Source organism: Danio rerio, chromosome 5 (assembly GCF_052040795.2).
Source record: "Danio rerio strain M-AB ecotype USA chromosome 5, GRCz13ab, whole genome shotgun sequence".
In the NCBI taxonomy this organism is placed as follows: Eukaryota; Metazoa; Chordata; class Actinopteri; order Cypriniformes; family Danionidae; genus Danio; species Danio rerio.
This window is the reverse complement of record NC_141025.1, coordinates 47,125,918-47,139,854: the sequence shown is the minus strand read 5'-3', so window position 1 is coordinate 47,139,854 and position 13,937 is coordinate 47,125,918. Positions and strand designations below refer to the sequence as shown.

At 36.1% G+C, this 13,937-nt stretch overlaps 1 protein-coding gene across 5 annotated transcripts in view; it reads right to left on the bottom strand.

Moving 5' to 3' along the window:
- adamts3 (ADAM metallopeptidase with thrombospondin type 1 motif, 3) overlaps positions 1 to 13,937 on the bottom strand; it is a 214,793-nt gene that overhangs the window by 86,721 nt on the left and 114,135 nt on the right. For all 5 annotated transcript variants that reach the window (NM_001287096.1, XM_087251131.1, XM_087251134.1 and 2 more), the window contains 3 exon segments: positions 2,126 to 2,258; positions 7,423 to 7,566; positions 9,858 to 9,963. In NM_001287096.1, the coding sequence (NP_001274025.1) occupies positions 2,126 to 2,258; positions 7,423 to 7,566; positions 9,858 to 9,963 (383 nt within the window).

Genomic DNA, 13,937 nt, shown 5'->3' with positions numbered 1-13,937 from the left:
AATTTTTTATTTATTTTGTTTTCATGTTTAGCACTTCATGGGTTTGTATTCTTGCATACTGCTGTACTGCCATGTCATGGTTCAGTATGTGTGTTTCTATACATTAAAGACAACTTTTAACATTTCACCTGTGGAGTTTCTTTGGTAAAACACAGCACACAGAAAAGCCTATAAGTGAAACAAGGTTTAGAAACAAACATTTTATATTTTAAATATTACATAAAATTTCTGTAGCTTGAACTTATTCCATCCATTTGCTGTTCTACAAGGATTCATTGGTATTAGTAGATGGTTAACAAACGATGAACAACTCTCGTCTGTAAAGTGTGAGTAAATATAATAGTTAAGTGTTAGTTATTAGCTTAAGCATGTTATTGGAACATTATTCTAAAGTTGCAACTATTCCTCATTTACTAACGATTAATAAATGAAAAATAGCTGCAACTTTAGAATAACGTCCCGATAACATATACACACCATAACTGATTCTTAACAAGTCTTTATTAAGTAATTTTCTAACAGCTTGTTCATGATCTCTTAAAAATTTATTAGGTATAGTTATAAATCATTAAAATACAGTTAAGAAGTCATTTACAACTTGTCAACTAACGGCTTGTAAGTTATCCATTGCCCATCTATAAGGCACAGTTGTAAATAATTAAAAAACTATTAACTTTTATTTAACAAGTCATTTATAACTTGTTAACTAACAGTTTATTAATGGTCTATTAACTAGTTATAACGGATAGTTATTCTAAAGTGTTACCGAAAAATACTAATTTTAGAAGAAACTTTCTGATGCCTCTTACGGATATGACCATTGAGAACACGCATTTCTTCATGCGCAGTGCTACAATTTGACACGTGCAGTCACGTGCTGTGCTGCAGCAGCAAAAGCCGCTTTTTCATTAAAAAAACAAAACATTTTTGTACTTTATGCAAAATCCACCAGGTGGCGCAGGGAACAACAACTTTTCTATTCTCTGGCCAGTCCATTTGAAAAAAAAAAAAAAACATAATGATCATTTGAAGGAGAACATTGATGTTTGAAACTGAACTAAAATGAAATTATGAAAAATAAAGTTGCAGAAGTTAATTTGCTCGAGGTGAAATTTTTATTGTTTTTTTTTTAAGGCATTTATTTTTATGCTTCTACTAAAATAACATTCAAAGCATCATTTAAGTTGGAGGCTTGTGAGAGCTACGTTTTTAGATCGAGACTGTTAGTTGATCCACAACATTTTGAAAATGTAGTTTTTAGCGAACAAACCATTATAAAAAACTCATGATACTTTTGATAGGACGATCATTCATTCATTCATTCATTTTCTTTTTGGCTTAGTCCCTTTATTAATCCGGTGTTACCACAGCGGAATGAACCGCCAACTTATCCAGCACATGTTTTATGCAGCGGATGCCATTCCAGCTGCAACCCATCTCTGGGAAAGGGACAATTATGATTAGTCTATTTAATTTCCATTGCTTCTCCGTGTGTGCGCTGAAAAAGTATATCAGTTCAGTATGTTCACTGCGTTACATAACTTCCACGTGCTGGTCATGTTTTTCTTGTGTTAGACCATTTTGTGCTGTACCGTACAGTACTGCAGCATTGCGTGTGGTCATGTTCATTCACTCGCGCATTCTCATTAGCTTAAAGCGATATTTAAAGGATTAACTAGGTTAATTAGGCAAGCTAGAATATTTAGGCAATTAATTCAATAACGATGGTTTGTTCTGTAGACAGTCAAAAAATTTGCTTAAAGGGGGCTAATAATATTGACCTTAAAATAAAATTTAAAATTTACTGTACATGTTCGTATAGTGAAAAAGTGAGAAATTATATTTATATATATATATATATATATATATATATATATATATATATATATATATATATATATATATATATATATATATATATATATATATATATATATATATACACACGTTCTGAAGGGAAATGTGGCATTGAAATATTTAAAAAATATATGTCAAGCTTAAAGACCATTGAAGGAGATCTCAATAAGTCATTCATTCAAAAAATTAAACATTAAGATTGGCTTGGTTTAATGACTGACATTTATCAGTTCTGTCAAAGGAGAATATAGCCTCTAGCTACACTCACTGAAGTACAGATTTTGTATCCAACTCCAAAATCGAAACGGCACTGCTCATCCATGGAGTAATTGATGCCGGGGAGTTCAGGGAGCTGCGGCCAGTCATGTTTGAAAGGGTCATCCAGCAGGCAGTCATATGAACTGTGAAAAACAAACAGAAAATAGTTAGTACAGCTGTTAAACTAAACCCAATATTAGCAATGTTTAATGAACGAAGCCTCTTCTAAAGTTCAGCTGCAAACGGTGAGCATAAAATGGACAGTATGGTGCAATGAAATGGAACTTGAAATATTTTAGATGTTTCACATGATTCATATTATTAAAATGGAGTTCATAAGAAAAAAGAAGCATTATCTTAATATCCATGAAATTGAGCATTTACATTAAATGTTTAAGATAAAAATTACAGTGAGGCCAGGACTTACAAAGACAGTGCTTTCAAACTTTCAATCTACAAAGATTTTGAACTTCAAAAAGACTTATTACAGATATATTTTACCAATTAAACTGAGGTCAGTGATGATCTGCTTAAACATTTCTGGTAAAAGTAAAGCCTTTCATCACCAGACTATCTGGATTCTCTTAATCATCCGCATTTTGTCAAAGCACTGTGCATGTTAAAGTTGATGACAGAATCGTTGTTATTGATAATGACACAAAAACCAGTTGTATTGGTAAACACAGACATGTCCCATTTCCTTCTCAAAAACAAATCAATTTGTTTTGTGTGCATAGAGGAAAAAGCATTCATTATATGCAGCTCGGAGGCTAGAGAGAACAGTGACCACTTGAAACTCAATAGACAACGGTGAAAAGGCTTTTTCCTGTCATAAAGAGCTGATCAACACCTCATTTATATTTGCTGCAGCAAGTTGCCAAGATTCATGGGTAATTTCCATCCCATCAGTCCTTGACCATGATTGGATTAACCCTGGACTATGAGAGGTATATAAATTCAAAAATGCTTAAGTGGCACTGGATGTCTTCAGAAATGATTGAACGAATCAATGAGAGCTAAAATGAATAAATGACCTCAAATTGAGAGGTTTATTACAGAAATCCAGCCCAGAACCTTTAGCCCCGACTATACTGTGCATAAAAAATCTCAGATGGAAGCTGTTTGCCGTTGGACCACGCCATCTCAATAATTACAGATTTTTTTCTTTGTCAGGCTTTTTTTCTAAAGAGACTTGAAATCACTTGAAACTCTGATTCCGTGACATGTTTTTTTTTTTTTTTCAATCAGCTCTCACATGATCACCCAGTGAAGTTAAGCAGGGCTGCAATAAGTTAGTACATGGATGGGAGACCATATGGGAAACTGCTGCTGGAAGATGTGCAAGTGAGGCCAGCAGGGAGTGCTCACCTTACGCGGTCTGTATGGATTCTAATGCTCCAGTATAGTGTAGGGCAGGGGTGTCCAAACTCGGTCCTGGAGGGCTGGTGTCCTGTGAAGTTTAGTTCCAAACTCAATCAGACACACCTGGGCTAGCTAATCAAGCTCTTACTAGACTTTCTAGAAACATCCTTGCAGGTGTGTTGAGGCAAGTTGGAGCTAAAATCTGCAGGGCACCGGTCCTCCAGGACCGAGTTTGGACACCCCTGGGACCTCATGTACAAAGACTTGCGTGGAAATCATACTAAAACATTGCGTACGCAGAAAAAAAATTCAGATGTATGAAACACTGCGTATGCCGAATCTCACGCATATTCTTTTGTACATCCGAATGAATGTGAAACTGAGCGCAACATGCACGAGCACAATTCCCCTCCCTGCCTCCTCCCCCGTATGAATATGCTAATGACTCTACTTTGGCAAAACCTAACGAAAAAGCAATGGCAAAATCAAGCAAAAAGGGAAACTTTGAACAGAATGTGAATTGGAGGTGCTCCTTTCGGAGATAGACCGGAGAAAAGCGCCGTTATTTGCAAGTTTGTTCTCCGGAATTAACAAAAAAAGAAAAAAATAGAGTGGGAGAGTTTAGCTGATGCGGTTAACACAGTTGGGTCTGAACATCTCACTGAGTGAATTAAAAAAGAAATAGTGTGATTTATAAGTGTAAAATGTTGCAGTACCCTTAACAGTCTCAGTGGCGCAGCTTGTAATACGCATGTCAACATGTTTTGACACGTTCAAGCATGAACTCGGTTCGAAACCAGCGTCTGGTAAACTCTTTCCTCTTTTTTTCCCTGCTACAAATCAGATTTTGCCTACTATTTATCACGAGAAAGACAAGCAGGAATCATTAATAAGTCTGTGCATCATATTTTATTTGCACATTAATTGAATGGAAATGTTTCTGATTCACGCATGCAAATTCATCTTCAGATAGTGTCTTTATAGCAATGTGCGTGCAGTAGATTACATTGGGAAAACAGGCGACCGCAGCAAATTGTGCTTTAATGTTTGGCTGGTCAACTGTATGGTATGGAAACCTTATATACTTGCTAGATGAACCCGTCTCATACAGCTGCCATTGCACGGCTCAGACACTTTGCAGAGTGCAATTTAACACAACTGCCTCTAGGAGTCGCCAATGGAAATAAAACAGACATGCACAAAAAATGTGCGTACTGCGCACATTCCCACGTTCATTTCATCGTTAGTAAATCCAAACGTGAGTGATTATGAGCATGAAACCTGGCGTACGCAAAGTTTTTGTGCGTACGCAGCGTTGATACATGAGGCCGCAGGTGTAGGGGAAGCTGTACTGTTGCAATACGAAGCAATACGATCGCCCCTGTGCAATTAGGGAGATCACCCAGGGCAGCATCTTGCTGGGGCGGAGTGCCCCAGTAAAAATCTGCTGTGCCCCAATAAAAGCTTTGAGAAATTATTTACTTTATGCAAGAGTAATCATTTAGAGTGGTAATCCCAGAATAAAGACGTTAGGGGGCATTCACATTTGGCATCTTTTGCATGTGCAAATTTGTTATTCTCTATGTGCAACTAAAACAACGCTGCTGAAAGCAAACTGATGCATGCATGCAGACAACCATTCCCACGCGCCTCACACATGCGGCATCTGCTTGACACTGATGCACTGCTCTTGTTCCCTGTGTGAATCCTGGTATATGTGCCGCTTATACACTGTGAAACCAGAGTAGCAGCCTTTTATGTAGAGGTCTCTGCAAGTTTTGCAGGAAGACAAAACAAAAGTTTATATACTATGATAATGATCTGTTTTTGAATAAGCAACTTTTGATGGGGTGTAGGGGGTAGGGGGGTGGAGGGGGTTGGCTATGGTTGGCGTGTCCCAGTAGAGCTTTGTATCTAGCAATGACTCTGGGTTTGGGTTAACTTTTATGAGCTATATGACAAGATATAATTGAAAACTTTGCTGCAAAAAAGGCAAGAAAGTCTCATATGTATGGAAATGGTAGTAAAATTTCAGTTTGTTTGTATGCTGTCTGAATTTTCTATTTGAGACAATTACTTGTGTTCCAATGGGCGTAAAAAAAAGTCAACCACAAAGTGTCTCCTTTATACAGAGTTTCTGCAGGTTTCATCAAGTAAAGTAAGCTTAACACTAAAAAAAATGTAAAAAATAAATAAATAAATAAAATAAATATTTGTAAAAATATTAAAAATGTATATTTTAAAAACTAATACTTTTATTATAAGGAAGATAATAAAACCATATTGGTGAACAAAATAAACTTTTTATTAAACGTTTTATTGAGATGTATTGCAGGTGATTGAATGGGTCTTTTCCCGATTGGGAAACTTTACATGGACATAGGAAAAATTAAGACCTATTTAAAATTATTTAGGACCTACAACACAGTAATTTAGCAAATGTAAGACTGTTTTAAGGCCTAAAATTAAGTTTTTAAAATTTAAGACCTTTTAAGACTTTTTAAGACTCCGTGGACACCCTGTTTATATCTTGGGGTTTGGGGGAAGAGGTGTAGATGGGGTGGTTTACCCAGGGTACCATTTAAACTAGAATTGCCACTGAGAACTGAGAACAAACTGAAAATCAAGAGTGTATGACGCAATTACCCTGACAACACATGACACGGTCTGTCACTAGTTCATTCATTCATTTTCCTTCAGCTTAGTTCCTTTATTTATCAGGGATGACAACAGCAGAATGAACCACCAACTTATCCAGCATTTGTTTCACGCAGCAGATGCCCTTCCAGCTGCAACCCATCACTGGGAAACACCCATGCACTCCTGTTCACACACATACACTACGCACAATTTAGCTGACCCAATTCACCTATGGTGCATGTCTTTGGACTGTGGGGAAAGCCTGAGCACATGGAGGAAACCCATGCAAACCCGAGGAGAACATGCAAACTCTACACAGAAATGCCAACTGACTCAGCCAAGGCTCGAACCAGAAACCTTCTTGCTGTGAGGCGACAGCACTACCCACTGTGCCACCATATTATTATTATTATTATTATTATTATTATTTATTATTATTATTATATGAGGAGAGTGAGGGGAAAATTCTAATTATTTTGTTGAGAACCCCAAAGAAAATGAGTTCATGTTTGGATGCCATGACTGTGCAAATGACAAACTTTGGATTTGCATGTAAAGTGTCTGAAAAAAAAAAGCCTTTATGAATGAAAAAACTGTTTGCTTTTCACACAATTCACTTTATAACATTGACTTCAAAGTATCCCAGGTGCAGAACAAAGCATCAGCCTGTGAAACAAACCGTGAATGGCATTTTTATGTTGTTGTTGTTGTTTCAGTAAAAGCTCCCATGCAGATGAAATTGTTATGTCTTCTGATATGCTGCATTGTTTCTAAATCATCACTTCAAAGAAGGTTCGGAATCAAAACAGACATTAATCGGATCTTAAACACCTTTGTAAGTACTTATTTTACAAAAACAAAACCCCTACAAGATGTGATTCATTAATATGCTGCTGAAGCTATGAAGAAACGTTGTTATCGTCAAGGCTAAAGCAGCAATTACGGGTTGGTTTAGAGTTAATCCCTGTCAGCCGTGTTGTCTGTAAACTGTCGGATATCACATCAATCTATTGACCAGTTAAATTAAAGCCCTTTGATCTCAAGCCTCTACTCTCTCTCTCTCTGCAAATGACCTATTGGTGACTCTAATTCAGGTAAACAAACAGTCGACTGAACTCGAGGTGACATTATACAAAGCTGAGCTCCAGTCAAAACAGAGGCTCAAGTGGCATATGAGGAATACTTATCATAGACATATCTGTGAAGAGCAATATTTCCATTCAAAATATGCACATAAGTTGAAAGCTTACCAGTTTCTAGATAAAACATAGCGAGGTGTGAGAAGAGAGAGACGTGTGAACTCACTGAATGTATCTCTTCAGCTCTTGCCCACTGCACATGGACCAATGGTAGCGGTGGAAAGCTGCTTGCACCAGAGGGGCCATCACACTTCCCATGGCTGTTTCGTCACCACAGCGGTTGCCCTGGCCGTCATGCTCCATTCCCAGTCTACAGACAAAAGCATGATTATGGTGAGCAGGAACATTTACATGCAGCAATGGCCAGAAATACCATTTTTCACCCCAATTAGCATAGATATAGCTACATGGGGATGCACCTCCAGCACCTCCCAACATTAGTATTGGATATGAAATTGCAAAAGCACACTATGAATCAACCGAGCGAGAAACGACAAAGTAATTGAAGCTAAGACTGATTTTAATATTTAATTGTTTATGTAGGCAGTAGATCCACCAACACAAACATCTAATTGGATCAAGCCCTGCTCCCTATTTATATCACTGTAATAATTAAACAATATTGATGATTACATACTGTAAAAAATTACTTTTTTATTAATAATTAAAATATAATTATTAAAATAATTATAATAATTTAAGCATCTAAACAGAGAATTTAGAAATACAATATATAATTGCAATACATTCATTCATTTATTTATTTTCTTTTCGGCTTAGTCCCTTTATTAATCTGGGGTCGCCACAATGGAATGAACCGCCAACTTATCCAGCACATGTTTTACGCAGAGGAAGCCTTTCCAGTCGCAACCAATCACAGGAAAACAATTGCAATACAATACAATTATTATACATTATTATAACGGAACATACATAGTTTAAGTCAGAATTATTAAACCCCATGAATATTAGCCGCTTGTTTATTTTCCCCTTACCTTTCTGTTTAACAGAGATATTTTTCCAACACATTTCCAAAGATAATTGTTTTGATCACTCATTTCTAATAAATGATTTATTTTATTTTTACCATGATGACAGTAAATAAATTTTACTAGATATCTTTCAAGACTAGGTTAATTAGGTTAACTAGGCATAAAAAAACTGCTTTTCCTCTAGCCAAAAAAAAAAAAAAAGACTTTAAGAAAAAAAAAAATATTATCAGACATATGATAAAAATTTCCTTGCTCTGTTAAATTTTCAGATTTATTACTGCAGTCTTCAGAGTTACATGATCTGTTAGACAATAATTCTAAAATATTAATTTAGTGCTTAGGAAACATTTCATAGTAATATCAATGGTGAAAACATTGTGTTTTGCTTAATTTGCTTGCATAAAAATATTAATAAATTATTGCATCTTGTTTCCCAGTGATGAGTTGCAGCTGGAAGAGCATACGCTGCATAAAACATTCGCTGGATAAGTTGGCAGATCATTCCACTGTGGCAACCTCAGATTAATAAATTGACTAAGCTGAAAAAGAAAATGAATGAATGCAACAGCTAGCTGATAAATTTATGCACATCTTTCAAATCTTAGTTTCCCCAAACTTTTAAGCACATGTAGATCTGCAATTGTCTATATTTAAATAGAATTGGTACTAATAATATATAAATAAGGTATCCTTAATTTAATAATAACGCCTATTCTTGCATTACAAATGTCAAACAGATGCTGAAGTTTGTGCAGGGACTAGTATGGAAACAGGAAGGACAAAGGCTTAAGAGGAAATCAATTCTTTGTGGCTGCCAGCCAGAAAATTACAATCTCAGAGGTCCTGACATCTCGCTTTGAATTAAATCAAATGTTATTTTTGTCAGTGGTAATACCAAACTGAATGGATGTCTGTCAGCAGGACCGTGGCCAGATACAGAATAATAATGGTTTACCAGCCGTTGTCATGTGCACACTGAATAAAGCATTTGAAAGAGAGAAAGAGAAATAGAGAGAGAAAAATAGATAAAAACAGCTGTTGCAAAGGGTAAAGTATTGAACAATTGTTTCCATACTGAAAAGAAGATAAGGAGGTTGACTCCATGGATAATCTATGTGTAGGTGGTGAGTTTTTTTTTTTTTTATCATAAAACCCTTTTGTAGATGTTTAGATGTCCACAGATTATAAGCTTCTGTTGTCAGAAGCAGGACTGAATGCTGAATCTAACCATGAGATCAAAAAAAAAATTTTGAGCATGCAAGTAGGATAGTAAGTACAAAGTATTATCTATCAAGTATCCTGATGTCTCTGTCTTTATCACATCTTTAAAAGATGTGCAAGTTCACTCATGTGAGACATCCAGATTTTGTGTCTTGTTTTATTTCTCTGAATAGTGGCCTTACCTTAAGTGTTTGCAATACAGCATATTGACCATGAGAACTTATTTAAAAACATGAATTATGCAAGGTTTATAACCAGAACAAATCTATTTTGAATTAAAATGCAAAACCACACATATGGAACAGAGTGTACCAACATAAAACACTTTTTGAGGGCTAACATCAGTGTATAAAGGCTGAAAAGAGCCTGGTCATGTTTAAAAACCTACACATGTCCTGTCTCATGGGCTACAACAAAAGCAGAAGAGAAGCCGTCTTCATGATTGAGGGTGCAGCTGCGGACAGGGTGGCACATCCCGGTGACAGGGGCATATCCTGAGAGTGAGTGAGTGACAGAGACAGACAGAGAGGATGAAAGAGTTATTCGGGTTTATTTATTCTGTCATAACTTGCCCAAGTGATTCTGTATTCTGACAGCTTGCTGCTTGGTGTAATTATAATGCTTTGAGTTGAGTGATGCTGACAACTCTGCAAAGAGTTATTTCTTTCTCTTACTAATGACATGAAATGGCCTGTTTTTCCTAATGATTCAAATTCATATTTTAAAGAGGATTAGAGATGGAGGGAAGCAAATGTCTTTCATACAAAGGTGTCAGAAAGTGCCAAAATAATGTCAACCTAATATCTGTCAGTACATAATATTCTGTTGTGTTGGACAAAGACAGCCACTTTGTTGTAGGTGTAATACAGTGAACTATGCAATTGCTTGAACTAACTGACAATGTGGCTTTCAGTCAAGAATCAATAATAAATGTGTCAATCAAAAATGAGTAATGTGTAAATGCGATTTCATTTACATTTTTTGCAACCTAGGCTCATTCAGGAAACACGTCCCAGGAGTTTTTTTTTTTTTTTTTGCAGTTTTTGTTTTTACGAATTCCCCAGAGGCCACTTTATACATATTTGATATCTCAAATTTCTCTTGCAAGTGCAATTTGCGTCAGCTCTTCTTGCATAAATCCACCAGAGGCTTCTGTCAATTGACTGACTGACTGACTGACTGACTGACTGACTGACTGACCAAAAACCCCACCCTCCCCTTCCCTACACCCCACCAATAGTGTTTTAAAAAGCACCAATTGGCCAGTGCCTACCCTCTTCTCTACACAACAGACAGTGTTTTGAAAAGCAATATAGAAAAGTCCCCAGTTTTGTACCAGGTTTTCAGATTTTACCACATTCTCACACTTGTTGATCAAATGTTTTTTTTTTTTTGCCTTTTGTTTTTGTCTTACCTGCTTTCTGAAACTGTTCTTCGCTGGACTTGAATCCTGTCGACATAATTCGCGATCTAAAGAAATTCATGTAGGGCTACATTTCCAGAATGAGCATAGGTTGATTTTTTAGGTAATGTCAATTGTTTGTCAAAAAAGATTTTTGTTTTCATTTGTTTTAAGTGCGATAACATTCCCCATACACTGTAGAAATATATATATGGCTGATTCCAGCGTTATGGATGTGACATTTGCAGTAAAAATTCAAAACATAAATTCGCAGAGAAAGTATACGTTAACATTATATTGAAGCATCTGTTTATATTTTCCAAAACAACTAACCACAGAGTTATGGGATCAAAAAAATTCAATCTGTGAACATTTTTATACTTTAAATGAGGAAAATAATCAAGCGTTATGGATGTGACAAAAAAAGTCTGCGAGTTTACAGTATACAACATTTAGCAAAAATTCTGTGAATTAAACTGCACAACCCAAAATAAATAATGCTCAACAAAAGGATAAGAGTTGGATCTTTATAGAACAAAACTGATTGATTTTATTTTATTTTGACATTTTTGCATTTTTGAGGGAAAAGCTTTGTTATGGATGTGACACTTTTTCGTTATGGATGTGACGGATGTGAAATTGACATTTGTTTGACTTTAGTAAATCAAATATAATAGTTTGAAAACATTGATAATTTTAAGTATTTTTAAAGTACTGTAAAACACTTGCCTGCGCAAAAAATGTAGAAACGGTTTCGCTATTTTGGTGAAAACATTTTTCTTTTCATGGCAAGGTTGACATTTTCATGGAATTGCTCATATATATATATATATATATATATATATATATATATATATATATATATATATATATATATATATATATATATATATATATATATATAGTAATTACCAGACTTTGAATTTCAACATTCAACTTAGCAGCTCAACAGAGTGACATTTTAAAAGATTATAACAGCACGTTGTGCAAGAAATGTATAATTAAGACTGCAAAACACTGAAAATGTACTGGCAGCTTAATATCAGGCTCTTGTACAAAAATGTATATAACCAATAGACAATTTACTATGTTTGTAAACATTCAGGATGCGCGCGGAGGGAGTTGGCAGACAAAAAAACGGGAGCGCTAGCATTTACAGTGACATCCGATGCGGTACAGAGTTTGTTGTAGTCTTACAAATAAGTTATATTTATTACATATTATATATATTATTTACATAATGCTTTCAGCGAATTATAACAGCTCGTCACCCTGTGATAAGCAAAGTGATTCAGCAATATTAACGTTAAAGTGAGCGGCGTTCATCTGACAGGTCCATTGCACCATCTCAATGAATATTGGATAATACGAAATGGCCAAGCATCCAGCCCAAAATATACATTCTCATTGAAGCTCCAAGTGTTTTAACAAGATGTTTGGTCATGTGCAAGAAATAATGTTCCATGATTACCAACTATTAAGATGTGTTTTTACAGAATTATTATTATTATTATTATTATTATTATTATTATTATTATTATTATTATTATTATTGTTATTATGGTTATTATTAATATTATTATTAATATCATCATCATTATTTTGTATATATTAAACTTCCTACAGTTATGGAAACATGATTTTGAAGCAAATCCTGTATGGTTATGAAGGAATCTCTAACCCTTTTTTGATTCCTTTACATATTTATCAGCTGACACAACACTGATACATCTGTCTTTCCTGTCTAGCATACAACATTGTATTCACTGTTTAGTAAGTTTTATAAACCCCATGGCCTCAGACTAAATGGTGACTAAATGTTTTTAGGGACCGAGCACCGAAACGGTGCGTAGGCCCTATTGGAATTGCTCTGTTTATTATTAGGGACCGAGCACCGAAACGGTGCGTAGGCCCTATTGGAATTGCTCCGTTTTTTATTATTATTATTATTATTATTATTATTATTATTATTTAGGGACCGAGCACCGAAACGGTGCGTAGGCCCTATTGGAATTGCTCCGTTTATTATTATTATTAGGGACCGAGCACCGAACGGTGCAAGGCCCTATTGGAATTGCTCCGTTTATTATTATTATTCTTCCGACTTCTTCCGCGGAATGAATCGCAGTTTTGAGGGGCTAAACATGCCCGAAAACTCACGAAACTTTGCACACGCCTCATAAGTGGCGAAAATTTACGTTTGTTATGGGCTTCTGAAGTGGGCGTGGCAAAATGACTCAACAGCGCCACCTAGAAAAATTAAATCGACGAGCCCCCGATCCACGAATCACGCACATGCATGAAAATTGGCACACACCTCAAACACACCAAAACATACGAAAAAGTCTCTTAGAGCCATATCTCAAACCCAACAGGAAGTCGGATATTTTTAACTTCCTGCGGCGAAAAAGTGGCGTTTTTGCCATTTCCAGGCGTTGTATTTTAACGAACTCCTCCTAGGGATTTTATCCGATCGACACCAAAATTGGGTTTTGTCATCTAAAGGCCTTGGCGATGTTAAATTGCGAAGCTTTAGAGTTTTCGTCGATGGGCGTGTCCGTGGCGGCCTCGCAAACTTTGACGACTCGCCACAAAACAGGAAGTCACTATAACTCAGACATGCATTATCCGATCTGCCTCAAAATTCACACGTTTGATAAGAGTCCTGACCTGAACACGTTTACATGCCGATATCCAGTTACAGTTATAGCGCCACCTGCTGGCCACCGGAAATGACATGTTTTACACTGTAACAAACTCCTCTCACAAATTTTATCGTATCAGCACCAAAATTGGGTAGTGTTATCTGAAAGCTCTAGCGATGATATATTGTGAAGATCTAGAGTTTTTGCAGAGGGGCGTGTCCGTGGCAGCATGACAAACCTCAACGCTTCGCCATGGAAAAGGAAGTCCTTATAACTCAACCACACAATGTCCGATCTGCCTGAAACTTTACATGGTTGATAAACGTCATTTCCTGAACACATCCACATAACAATATTGAGTCAGTCATAGCGCCACCTGCTGGCAGAAGGTAGTTTGGCTTATAACTCAGCCACACAATGT